The 13,523-nt window shown below is 40.5% G+C and overlaps 2 protein-coding genes across 2 annotated transcripts; both read right to left on the bottom strand.

Annotated features, from left to right (window-relative positions):
• Positions 1 to 6,613: 6,613 nt before the first annotated feature.
• Positions 6,614 to 7,438, bottom strand: LOC105678150 (uncharacterized). Its single transcript, XM_012377245.2, has one exon. The coding sequence runs from the start codon at positions 7,436 to 7,438 to the stop codon at positions 6,614 to 6,616; it is 825 nt and encodes a 274-aa protein (XP_012232668.2).
• A 643-nt stretch (positions 7,439 to 8,081) lies between these two features.
• Positions 8,082 to 12,735, bottom strand: LOC105678151 (uncharacterized). The gene is made up of 4 exons (XM_012377246.2): positions 12,667 to 12,735; positions 11,646 to 11,792; positions 9,226 to 10,163; positions 8,082 to 9,168 (listed from the first exon to the last, which is right to left on the bottom strand). The coding sequence occupies exons 1-4, from the start codon at positions 12,733 to 12,735 to the stop codon at positions 8,082 to 8,084; spliced, it is 2,241 nt and encodes a 746-aa protein (XP_012232669.2).
• Positions 12,736 to 13,523: the final 788 nt, after the last annotated feature.

The following is a 13,523-nucleotide window of genomic DNA, read 5'->3' as shown; positions in this document are numbered from 1 at the left end:
CCCTTCAGAGGGATGACCTAGGCAGAATTGTCTTTGGGAGGGATGGTGAGGACAGGAGGAACGACCGTTATTGGATGGTCGTCCTGTACTCGAACGAAGCCGGTCACAGCCACGTGGCTGGAACCGCGCAAATCAGGAGAGTGGCGGAGGAGCTCGCACGGAAGTTCTCTTATCGGGAACTCACGTCGGAGATCCGGTTTCTGGCCGAAGGAAAACCGACCCCGGCGAGACCCGTGAAAGCCGCCAAACCTCCCCCGCCATTTGGGGAGGCAAACAGGTTCCTCTTGGCCGGCCTGGGAGAGGACGTGGATATGGACGAAATTGTTCCGTCCTGGTCCTCTTCCCAAAAGACTGTGTCAGGGGGGAAAAAGAAGGGAAGGAAGGGGGGCGAGAATGAGAGGGGAGGGTTTGTCCTCTCCTCTCCTCCCTGCCCTCCAAACCCCTCTCTCCAACGGAAAGGGAGAAAACCAGTTGGGGGGGTCAGTCAGGGGCGGGGGCTCTTGGCCTCAGCTCCCCAGCAAACACGGGAGGGCGGGAGGGGCCGCAGTAGTCCGGCCTTTCCCAATAAAGGTTATAAACATGAAAAGGAGGGGAACTTAAGTCCCCTCCTTTTTCGGGAAGAGACCGCGAGGCGGTCAGACCTGAGGGAGGGTGAGATGAATATTTCTGGTGATGCCTCACCCTCCCTCTATACGGTCTAGGAAGGCTACCGGCAGAGGTTTTAGTGGGTATGCCTGGGATTTTATTTCCAGGAGACTCCCACATAACCCACGGGATTCCCCCCGAAACCCGTGGGTATCCATAAAGGATTTCCCCTGCCATACCAAAAAAAAAAAAAAGGCCAACAGAGCGGCCGCCTTAAAATGAGGGTCTATGTCATAAGGAAGGCACTAAAGACCCTGACAAGCAGAGCCGTTCATGGTGGCGATTTTGGATTCTGGAAATCCAAGTTCGCCGCCGAAGAGAGGAACAGTATGGCCCTTAAGGCCCAGGTCCACAAGCTCAGCAGAACGCTGAAACAGCGGAATGCTGAGCTGGCGGACTTGAGAGCGGGGGAGAAAAGTCTCCCAATGTGGGAGCGGGGACAGATCTCTCCCACAAGGAGAGGCTTCTCCCTTCCCCCAGATACGGCCGGGACAAGGTCACACCGCCGGGTCTTGAAGTTGAGAAGGAGGGAATGGAGTGCTATACACCTGCTCTGGTCCCCATAGAGACGAGTCTCATGGGCATCATGGAAGCACTCCAGACCCTCACAAAAAGAATAAAGGCGCTGGAGATGGGGCTGATTGAGGCCCGCCTCCCCCCACCCTCCTCTTGTGATCCTCTGCGTTCAGTAGAGAAACAAAGGAGCCGAAAAAGAAAAAGAGGGCTAAGAGGGTCCCCTCGAAAAAGGCCGGTCACAAAGGCGGCGAAGGTTGCCGGGAGGGGGAAAGGAGCGGGAGAAATTCCCCCCCGGTAGTCCTCACTTTAGTAACAGGTGAGGTAGCCGTTGGGCCGGATACGGGAGGAGAAACCGCGAGCTCTGGCCCGCGGAATCCTCCCCCGGAGCTCAGTTGGGCCAAAATAGTGGGGCGTGGCCGTCGAGGTGGGACTACTGCCCCCTTGACCACTCCGACTCCTCCCTCTCAGAGGAAGGAGGAGGAAAAAAAACAGGATCGTGTCATAACGATCAAGAGGGCGAAGAGGAGGATGCCACGCTCGGCGGCGGTTCTTGTCTCCACTAAGGAGCCGGCTACTCTCTCGAGGACAATGCAGAGAGTGAGAGATGCAATCTCTCCAGAGGAGCTGAAGGAGCTGGGGATTGACCAAATTAGATCGAAAACCAGCTTCAGCGGTAGCCTCCTCCTGGAAATACCAGGAAAAAGGGAGGAAACAGAGGTAAAGATGTCTCGTCTTGCCTCCGTGATGTGCAACGTCCTCGGTAAAACCGAGGAAGTTATAAGACCTGTTCTACAATACGTCGTATGTCGGCGTCGGATGTCGGACGCATACGCAGTCGGTTGTCGGCTGTCGCATGAAGCTGTCGGAAGTTGGTTGTTGTTATCGTAACGAGAGATGCTCAACTCTCATCTTTTCCGGCTTTCGACTTCCGATAGGCCTTACGACTGGATGCAAATATAATATAACTTCTATTTTAACTTCTTTATTTTTTTTCATTTTTATCATGGAACATACAAATTTAGACGAAATAATTATTGATTTTGTGCGTGAAAATCATTGTTTATATGATAAATGTAATGTAGATTTTAAAAATATTAGGAAAAAGAAGGATGTGTGGAAAAAAATTTCCGAAACTTTGCAAAATGTATATGGGGTAAATATGTCAGGTAAATTTTTTGTTTTTTAAATTATTATTTGTAAAATATTAAAATTATTATATATATAACATAAAAACCCTGATAACGTATATTTTAAAGACATCTAAAAAACGTTTTCCCAGCAAACACAAAATAATACAATGTATAACATTAATGTTATCTTACTGTTATTTTGTGTTTGCTGGGTTTCTTTAAGATATACATGATATCTTCAACAAGACATACATGTTGTTTGGAAAAATAATTTATAATGTTTTACAATTCATAATATCAATATATATATAATGTAAAATTATATTTTGTAGCTGAAGAAGTTGAAAAACAATGGTCATCTTTAAGAGACATGTTTGGTAGAGAGAAAAGACGACAAGTATTACCACCTTCTGATTCTGGATATGAACCTGTAAAGGAATGGGAGTTATATAAAAATATGTCATTTTTAACCCCTCATGTAGTTCACAGAAAGTAAGTCTTTAGTTTTTATAACATTTTTTAATTTATTGTGGATTGTTTTATATTTATTTGTACTTATTTTGTATTTTACTTGTCAATATTTATTTTATAATTTTATTTTAATTCTTACAGTTAATTTAATAATTTTATTTACAGAATAAAAACATCATTTGTTCAACAGAATCAATCACAAACTTTATTACTTGAAACAAGTACAAGAAATACCTTTTTACCGTTAAAAAAATTTAAGCAATCTTCCAATATTTCTTTATATGATCACAGTTACAGTGGATCTGTTCAATCAATTGAAGGTTATTAAGATATATTAAAGAAGTATAATTTCAAAAATAAGTATAATTTTTAAATTTGATATTGATAGCATAAATTATTTTCAGAGAATAAACCGTCATTAAATATTGAAAATGAGGAAATAATTATGACAAATGATAACGAGATTTTAAATAGGTCTGCCAGTACACTTTCTAACAGTAGTAGTGCTAGTAGCATCCAATTTTTGGAGACAAGTATGAGTTCCAATTCGGTAAACTTAAAACTCCATTAATATTAAAGCCTCCCAGACAACATGCAAGTCCTAGAGACGACTAAATGACGTCTTTTTTAAGACGCCTTTCTGACATTATAAAAGGCGTCCTAAGGACGTATCTTTGACAATTTTTTGAGACACATTAAGGATTTTTAAAATAAGACGTCTTACGGCCGTCTTTTGGATAATCTTTTTACGACGTATTAAAATATTAGAAAAAAGACGTCTGTCAGACATTTTTATGTAGCAGTTTTGAGACAATTTAATAATTTTTACATAACAATAAGTGCGTTCATAAAATTACCAGCACAGTACTAATTGGTTATGATTCATACAGCGTAATTCTGCTAATATAACGAGCGCCATAAATACAAAAAATATTTCTAATAATGTTGCTTATCGGCAATATATTTTTCATATTTATGGCACTCACTATATATATTTGCGGAATTTCGTTGCATGAATCATAATTAATTATAGACTTGTGATGATTTTACGAACGCACTTGTTACGTGCGCGCCCCTTGCGGTCTTGTTCGCGGTTCAGCGATGCGCCAGCGTTGTTACGGCCATTGCAGCATTCTCGCCATTGCCATGCACATTCTCGTCTGGACGATAGATTTGGTGAGTTTGGTGTGAAGAAATTCATCGTCCAGACGAGATAATTTCGAAAACTCGGGATAGATTGAAAAGTTTAGTACGGATCAAGTAGTTATACGCATCAAGAAGCTGTGATGAAACTCTTAAACCAGGAGATCAGATCGTACTTACCATTCAACATGGTTCTCTTCCGGAATGTTATCTAGTAATTATGGCATACACATAGTTTTGAAACATCACATTAAAAAAAGACTTAAAAAATATTTACTTTTTGAGGTAATTATGCAGAATACCCGCTTTACCTCCGATTTTGACCCAACTAATCTCATTCGATGCGTTTTTTCTTTTAAAAAAACTTTTTCCTCTCACAAAATTGTCGCTCTGTCTCAAGAGACGAAATATTAAGCGTCAAAGTTGACAACTTTTCAAATTAAGAAACCTGTCACTTTGATAAATTAAAGCGATGTGAGCATACGCTGCAGTCAGACGCGCATGCGTTGTAACAGAATTGTGCGCGAAGTATAAAATATATTTCCGATAATCATTAATTGCAAGTCGCAAACCCATATAAAATAGTATAATTATGGACCTTGCTTTGCGTAGACACAGGGTATTCCGCCCCCCCGGCAAGCAGTCAGGCGCTGTTATTAAGCGAACCGGTCTGTTGGTGCTTCTGCCGGACCTCTGCACCGTTTCTTCTTCGCTGCGGCGGTAATCTCGATTCCCGTTTTACGCACGTTCTTGCAGGTGAAGCTGCTACCCAAGCTGCATATATATATATATCAATGGATCTGCACCAACAATCACGAGCTCAAGATCCCGAAGGTCATTACGCGCAGACGTTTTACCTGCACAGGCTCACTGACACGCAGAAATCACGGAACTGATCAGCAACGTTTGGAAGTTTTACAACAAGTTTGAGGAAAGCGGTCTGTCGAACTTTCCGTCTAGATTACCGTTTCTCTCGTGTTCATGTGTTTGACTATTTTTACATATGCGTTTATATGTTCGACTATTTTTATATATGCGATTTTTTTAAATAAATTAATTTTTAATAGTTTAATGTGCGAGAAACGGATAAAAGAGAGAACAAAATCGCAATTTTTGTATTAGGCGTGTATTTGATGCAACGTATCAATCACGGTTACCTCAAATTTTTCAATAAAAAAAAATATTAGAATCTGAAAAAGTTTTCACCTATTTGATACAAAACTGTAGCTTTTAAAGTAAAATCCACGAGTAATTGACTGTGATTAATTTCTTTTGTTTAAAAATTTTCTAAATAGAGTGAGGGAGAGGATATAGTTACAGTAAAAGAAAAAGAGATTATTTATCCATTACGCGTAAATGTGACGTGAACGTTATTTATATATAGATTATATATATATTTTTTCAAAACCCACTCCTTGGTTGTTTCCAAATAAATGTATGTTTATCGATAATTGTTACACTTGAGTTTTAAAAATATAAAAGATCACACACACGCCCACACACAAGTTTATATGTGGAAAATTAATTAGAAATGAGAACATTTTTATATTGTATAATTTAAAATAGAAATGTGCATGTTCTCTCGTGTTTATTCGATCGACTAATGCAATTTGTTTAAATAATTTAGTTTTTAATATTTTTATTTTTAATAGTTTAATGTGCGTTTTCTTTAGAATCTTCGTATTAAGCGTGTATTTTGATGCGACGTTATTTTATACGTAAAAACTTGAATAGAAATAAGAAAATTATTATATTATATAATTTAAAATAAAAATTTGCATTGTAAATTAAAATTTTTAAAAATAAATATAATTTTTAAAAATATATTTAAATTTTTATAATTATATTTCAAAAATCAATCCTAACCAAGTCCTGAAAACATCTGAAATTGTGTCCAGGTGTACTAAAAAACGTCTTAAAGGTCGTTCTAATTGACGTTTTTAAGACATGACTTAAGGAGGTCGAAAATCGGGACATAAGACTATCTTAGGACGACTTAAAGTCGTATTTTTGACAGATTTCAAAGACGTCCAGCTATTTTAGGACGACTATAAGACTACTTTAAGACGTCAAAATGTTCACTGGGCTCTTAAAAAAATAATGCCAGAAATGGATGAATTTGCAAGACGTCGGAGGAGCAAAGATGATAAAATTGATCGCGATTTAGCAGAAACAAGTAGAGAAATATCAGCTGCTATAAAAGAAGTTGTTTCTACTGCTTGATGCAGGTAGAGAATTACGTAAAATATGCACTTGAATCAATCTCTATTGTTTGTTTTTATTGCTGAGATAGCGTACATTCCTTAACTGACTCAGCTCGCCTTCTTCACGCACATGCTCGCTCTCCATCTTAACTCTCTCTCTCCACTTCTTTTAGCGCCGGCGTTACGCTCATCTGCGCCGCTCGTCATACGCTCGCTTGTCCCCTGCACACAGCGCTTACATCTCGCCCGCCTTGAAAGGCTAGGCTTTCAACTAAACATTGCTACAAGCCTTTTACTTATTATCTAATTAAACGCAAATAAATGAAATGGTAAACTTACATGCTATGGTTATCCTGTGAGTATAAATATCCTTAACTACGTTTCCAATGGTAGAATACAGATCTTTGCTATGGTGCGTTGAATCACGCCTTTGGTAGTTTTAACGCTAACGACCCGAGTGATTTGATCCTTACCAGGGTGGCATTCGATGATTCTTCCCAGCTTCTATTGCATCGAAGGAGTTTGGTCGTCCCGTAAAATCACCAATGTTCCAATCTTGACTAGAGATACCAGATCCTCGCGATTCCATTTGAATCGTTGTTGAAGAGTCGACAAGTACTCCTTAGACCAACGTGACCAGAATGATTGGACCAGTTTCGTCAGGTATTGGAATCGAGTAAGTCGATTAGAAGGAATATCGATGAAACGCTGAGAAATCGCGTTTAGTGCTTCTCCGATCAAAAAATGACCCGGAGTCAACGCTCTGAGATCTGTAGGGTCACTTGATATTGGAGTTAATGGTTGTGAGTTCAAGACCGCTTCAATCTGCGTGAGAACCGTATACATTTCTTCAAAACTTAATAGAGCTTCACTGAGTATTTTCTTGAGATGCGTTTTTACCGATTTTATGCCGGCCTCCCAGATACCACCCAAGTGTGGTGAATAAGGTGGTATGAAATGCCACTGAATTGCACGTCCTGAGCAATGTTGTTCGACGGCTTCTTGATGTGACGCTGATGTAAGGAGTTCATAGAACGCGTGCAACTCATTCTGAGCCCCCTTGAAATTGGTGCCGTTATCCGAGTATATGTTTATACACAAGCCGCGACAAGCAATGAAGCGTTTGAGCGCATTAAGAAACGCCGGTGTGCTTAAATCGGAGACTAATTCGATGTGAATAGCCTTGGTAGACATACACACAAATACGCATACGTATGCCTTGCAGGTTTTGTTTCGACTAAGTTTTAAATGAAATGGACCTCCATAGTCGACTCCTACGTCTACAAATGCGCGTGCAGATGTTACTCGATAGTCTGGTCGATTGCCCATAATGTGTTGGGTTTTTGGAGGTTGTGCTCGGAAAAAAATGATGCATTTGTGCAATATTTTTCGAATCGTGGATCTTGCAGACAAAATCCAGAATGTGCCTTGCAATGTCGCGAGTAACGCTTGTGGCCCTAGATGCAAATTTTTTAAATGCTCTGATCGGATGATTAGGTGAGTGATGATTCGACGGTAAAACAATAGGATGTTGACGTGCATATGCGATTTGTGCATTAGCCAGTCGTCCTCCCACTCGTATGATTCCTTCGTTGTCCAAAAACAGATATAAGGTTAGTAATGGACTATCATGATAAACCTGCTTCTTATGCGTTAATTCGTCGATTTCCCTTGGGAAGCAGCGCGCTTGTATCGTTCGGATAATGATGCTCATTGCTCTTTCTAGCTCTTGGACACTTAAGGCGCGTACGTATTGAGACGTTGTATCCCTTCGAGGTTCTTTCCACCGCAAACAATATGTGAGAACTCGGTTTGCTCTTGAGAGTGACGAGAATCTCTCTAGGAGATCGTCAACATGTCTTGTTTGAGTGAATGTTGCTATGTTAGCCTTGCTCTCAGGAATTTCACCGATTACCGATGGTACATCTCTGCTGAGGTGCTCTGCAGGCTCGTGTAACCACTCTGGTCCCTCCTACCAAAGACGTAGCTGGCTTAATTGATGTGGATTTACTCCTCTTAATATGACATCGGCTGGGTTGTCTTCTGAGTTGACATGACGCCAGGCTTCCTTTGCTGATAGCTGCTGAATTTCGGTGATTCGATTGGCCACAAAAGCCTTTCTGAGATATGGTTCGCCGTGTATCCACGCGAGCACGATTGTTGAGTCACACCAATAATAGCAGGTGTGAATTGGTAATGACAGTATTCCGATTACCTGGTGAACTAATTTTGCTAGGAGTAGGGCTCCGCACAGTTCCAGTCGGGGCACGCAGACAGTTTGCAACGGTGCGACCCTTGATTTGGCGCACAACAATCGAATGGTCACGTTACCCTGTTGGTCGACGGAATGTAAATAGACACAAGCTCCGTAAGCACTCTCTGAGGCATCTGAGAAACCATGAAGATCAATGCGTGCTGGGTTGTGGCATACAGTGATGCGTGGAATACAAATATCATTTATGGATTTAAGATGCTCAACGTATCCAGTCCATTCCGTGTGTAAGTCACTTAGCAATGAATCATCCCAACTGAGCTTGAGTTGCCACATTTGCTGCAGCATTATTTTTGCCTTGATTGTTGATGGCCCGATGAGTCCTAATGGGTCGAAAATTTGTGACACGATCGATAATATCGTACGTTTAGTAATTTGACCTTCGTTGTTTCGAGCCACAACGCGATATTGGAATATGTCTGTCGCTGAATTCCACGTAAGACCGAGAGTTTTCTCTTCCCCAATGTTGAGGACTTGTGCGGTATTGTCGGTTGATTGTGTGATGAGTGACGGTTCGTTCGAGTTCCATTTTGCTAACTTGAAACCCGCTGATCTCAATATCTCGATAATTTCTTGTTTTAGTGCTTGAAGTTTGCTCAAATTGTCACTGCCGGTGAGTAAATTGTCCACATAAAAGTCACAAATGACCTGACTCGCTACAAAATGATCTTGTTGAGCATCTTGACCCGTTTGCTGCAACGCTTGAATTGCTAAAAATGGAGCTGAGGCAAGTCCGTAGGTAACCGTATTCAGTCGGTACTCTTGTATTGGTTGATTGATGTCTGCTCTTCAAATGATTCGTTGTAAATCTCGTTGATCTTCTCGGATATTGACCTGATGGTACATTTTAACGATATCCGCCGTCATGACGAATTGATATTGTCGGAATCGTACAACTGTTGCCAATAGAGTAGGCTGAATTGTGGGTCCTACTCGTAAAAGATCATTGAGCGCTATTCCGGAAGTCGTACGTGCCGATGCGTTGAAAACGACACGGAGCTTGATTCGATTGTTAATGTTGGTTACTACCGCATGATGCGGGATGTAATATTTCTTGGAGGCTGTTTCCTTGATACTTGATATCTGACTCATGTGACCTAGCTCGAGATACTTTTGCATAAACCTTACATATAGTTCCTTGATGTCCGGTTGCGACTCCAGTCGTTTCTTCAGTTTATGAAACCGTTTCAGTGCATGCTCACGGGATTCGCCTAACTCATTTGGGTCACCTTTGAATGGAAGACTGACTGTGAATCTACCGCATGAATCCCGTTGACAGTTCTTCACAAAATCAGCCTCGCAATACTCGTCGTTCTTTGATGGCAATAAGTTTTGTTCAATCTCTTCGATGTTCCAAAATCGCTGCACCTGTTCGTGCAATGTATTGTCAGATGCCATGCAGCTCAATAAGGTGATTTGCTTGATATCTGAAATGCCTCCCGCAACAATCCATCCCAGGTGCGTTCTGCGTTTCTGCAAAATTAGTTGGCCTTTGCTCAACTTAATCTGCCCGATGCAGAGAAGTTCCCAGAAAATGCTTGCTCCTAACAGAGCATCTACTCTGGCTGGGATGTGAAACTCATTGTCTGCCAGACGCAGATGCGACGGGATTCTGATATGATCCATTTCAAAGGCTGTTAAGGGTAGCCTCTCAATGATATTTTCCGTGATGAGAAACTGTAGTTTGGTGCGATATGCTGTATGCTTGGATTCAATGATCGCTTCCACAGATTCATTCAGATCAATCGACGGACCTAATCCTTTGACCGAACACTGCTGTTGCTGTGTGCGCAATTTTAATTGTTTACAAAGTTCTCTGGACATAAAATTGAACTGTGAACCCGAATCTAATAGTAACCTACATTCTATGCGTCTGCCTTTATGATCGCGAATCCAAACCTGCGCTGTTGACAAAAAAACTCGCGAAGACGATATTTGATTATTATTGACAGTTGATGTTAAAGTCACACTCTTATCTGCGCTCGCATTGTCGCTGTTAATTATCTGCTTGCTTGCTTCTATCGTTTGCGCTTCGGGGTACAATAACGTATTGTGTTTTGCTTCGCATTTTTTACAATGACCGGAGGTACAACTTGCTGCGATATGATTACCTCTTAAACAATTCCGACACAGTTTGCGCTCCTTAACGATAAGCTGCCTATTTGAAACGTCTAATGCCTGGAACTTTAGACACGAATAAACCGCGTGCGATTTCTCTTGACAATATGCGCATTTACGAAGAGTTTTTTACTGCCTGTAGCCGCAAATGAACTTGATTGTTCCGCTCTTTTTGTTTGATGCTGCATTCGCTTGTCTGATCGCATTGCTGCTTGCGTCTTGCTTGTGTCTGACTTTACACTTTCTGGTTCTAGGATCAAACATCGATCCTCTAAGAACTCTGTCAGAGAGCTCACTGCTAGACTTTCTTGTGATTTGTATTATGTTAGTGGAAAAAAACTGTTATAAAACTAAAAATTTCTTATTACAGGAGATTTGCATGGTGTATTGCAGCCAACAGTGTCTAGGATCGTCGCTTTAGTATCGCGAGTTTTGGCAGATTCACTGCCACAATTTATAAAATTTCCACCGCGAATAGAAACACTTCAGCAGGAATTTTATAACGTAGCTTGTTTTCCTATGGCTGTGGGCTGTATTGATTGTACTCATGTACCAATAAAATGCCCCAAGCCAGGAACAAGCTGCGTTATATATAACTCCGGAAGGGTTTCTATTCGTTAAACATCCAGTTGATTTGCGATGCTGAACGATGTATACTGGACATTGTTGCTCGATGGAAAGGCAGTGCTCATGATGCGCGTATATGGGATTCATGTTCTCTCAAGGACGAATTCAAGGTAATAATTTTGTTAAATATAATTATATATATTTGTGGCGGCATATCGCCACACCGCTGCACTGAAGCGGCGTAGTACGCCGCGGCGCCGCTACGCGCCGCAGACCCTCAGCCGAGTTCTGAGCCTGCAGATACATCACCAGGTTGCGCAGGCGGTGTAAGACTCTCTCGCAATCGAGGATCGATCGAAGCAGTATAAAAGAGCTTTGTCGCAAGCTTTTCTTCACTCACTCGCTTCAAGGCGAGCTCTCTATAGGACCCTTGAGCTGAGCATTAACTCTGCAAGAGCAGAGAGTAACCAGAGGCTAATTACCTTGCAGTTTTTCTCACAGTGCCTAGAAAGGCACGTAAAAGAAAAACAGAGTCCCAGCTTTGGCCACACATTTCAACCAAGCGGCCCGCTGACTCACCAGCACCGCCGTCATCCCCACAGACTCTACAGTGGAAATTAATTCCCTTAGAATTCTGTGTCCGGCTGATCCGGCTTCTAAGGGATACTCTAGTTGCTGGGGACATTCAAATTCGGAGACCTCTCTCTCCTTGCTACACAGAACACTCTGTTGCACCGAGAGCCGAGACGGTCACTTCATCAAGCACACCAGAGACTCGCTCCGTCGCAATACAAACCTCGCCGCCTAGGGCGTGCTTGGAGAGCAGTTGCCAGACGGAAGACCACTTTCCAAACGGAGTTCCTCTAACACCCGAGAAAGGGTTGCAACGAGCATCGTCTATCGAACCGTTCTTCTTAGGACCGGTTCAATATACCAAGACGCGGCCGGTAATTTCTTACCGCGCCCATCAATTTTTCTTTTAACTTCTCGGTCTTACACCTTTACCGAGAAAGCGCCTCTGGCGCAATAAAACACTCAAACATAAACTTGTACATACACACCTTCTCTGACGAAGAAAATAAAATATATATTTTCTAATAAATTGGCTCTCACAAATTTCTCACCAGTTTAAACACATCCTAAAGGCATTACGCCCATAATATTTACATATAGAGAAGGGGATTGTGTCATCCATAAAATACATTTTAATATTTATGCTGTGATTGATTATATAAAGCTATGATAATTATTTTAAGTTGTCCAAAATTATTTATTCTGTGATTTCAATTATAGCATTAATATTAAAGAGTGATAAATGTATTTTACATTAAAACCACTTCTTTCATTTATAAGTAATTAATATAATTATTATATTTATATATACATTTATATATAATATAATATATGCTGATAAATTTACAGGCAGGTAGAATACGAGGTATTTTGCTTGGGGATTCCGGGTATCCTTGGTAGTTTTCCACCAAGAGACACAAGCGACATAAAAGTATTATTCTCTCTGTTGCTCATTGAATATCGAACAAAGACAGAGTGATACTTGTGTCGATTTGTGTCAACTTGTGTCCTTTGCTGGAAAACATACCTTGTAAGCCATGCCTCTTAACACCAATTTTAAATCCTCGTAATCCTTGTGAAGAACGTTACAAAACATCTCATATACGAACCCGGACCATCGTGGAGCGCTGCTTTGGTGAATGGAAGGGCATGTTTCGCGCCTTGCGAAATGGAATGCAGATCTTCCTTCGTACAGCAAAGACAACCATCATAGCGATGACTGTCTTACATAACATCAGGAAAAATTTTCATGATAACAATTTGTATGTTATATGTTATATTGTATATATATATATGCTTTAGTAATAATTATGTGATAAGAATGATGATATTGAAATATATGAATTATTTTATTTTTTAGACGCGGAATCACAGATGAGGATATGGAAGATGAAAAAGATGATCCTGTTGTACTGAATTCCAAAGAATCAGTACAATCTGGTCACAATATTTTTCGCCAAGAGTTCGTGCAACAATATTTCTCCTAATTGAAAAAAGGCCTTTCTTCTATTAAGGAAAACATTCTATTATTGTATAATTGTTTTGAATTTTGTATATTTGTGTTTTTGCGAAATGTTTAATGTTTATTATGTTCATTAGTGTTAATTATAATAATTTTATGGTTTTCATATAGTTTATAGTTAGCTAATTATAGTTTATAGTTTATAGTTTCTAACTATATTTTTTTGCAAATTATATCATTGTTGAAACCCCGAATTGTAAATTTTAAAAGCCTATTTTATATCTAAACATTTGCTGATCACGATATGTATCGCATTTACTTTAAATATAACATATCCATGATGATATATGTTTATATATGTTTTAATTTAATTTCTTATCTTTTTTTGTTTTGTGCGGGGGGGGGCAATAGCCGGGGGTGGA

Source organism: Linepithema humile, chromosome 4 (genome assembly GCF_040581485.1).
Source record: "Linepithema humile isolate Giens D197 chromosome 4, Lhum_UNIL_v1.0, whole genome shotgun sequence".
Taxonomy (NCBI): domain Eukaryota; kingdom Metazoa; phylum Arthropoda; class Insecta; order Hymenoptera; family Formicidae; genus Linepithema; species Linepithema humile.
This window is presented reverse-complemented; position numbering and strand designations above follow the sequence as displayed.

Coding starts and splice junctions, on each gene's coding strand:
- LOC105678150 (XM_012377245.2), bottom strand. CDS start 7,438: ATGGGCAATCGACCAGACTATCGAGTAACATCTGCACGCGCATTTGTA.
- LOC105678151 (XM_012377246.2), bottom strand. CDS start 12,735: ATGTTTTGTAACGTTCTTCACAAGGATTACGAGGATTTAAAATTGGTG. Junction 11,793..12,666: donor TAAGAGGCATGGCTTACAAG/GTATGTTTTCCA, acceptor TCGGTGCAACAG/AGTGTTCTGTGTAGCAAGGA. Junction 9,169..9,225: donor ACGGCGGATATCGTTAAAAT/GTACCATCAGGT, acceptor AATCATTTGAAG/AGCAGACATCAATCAACCAA.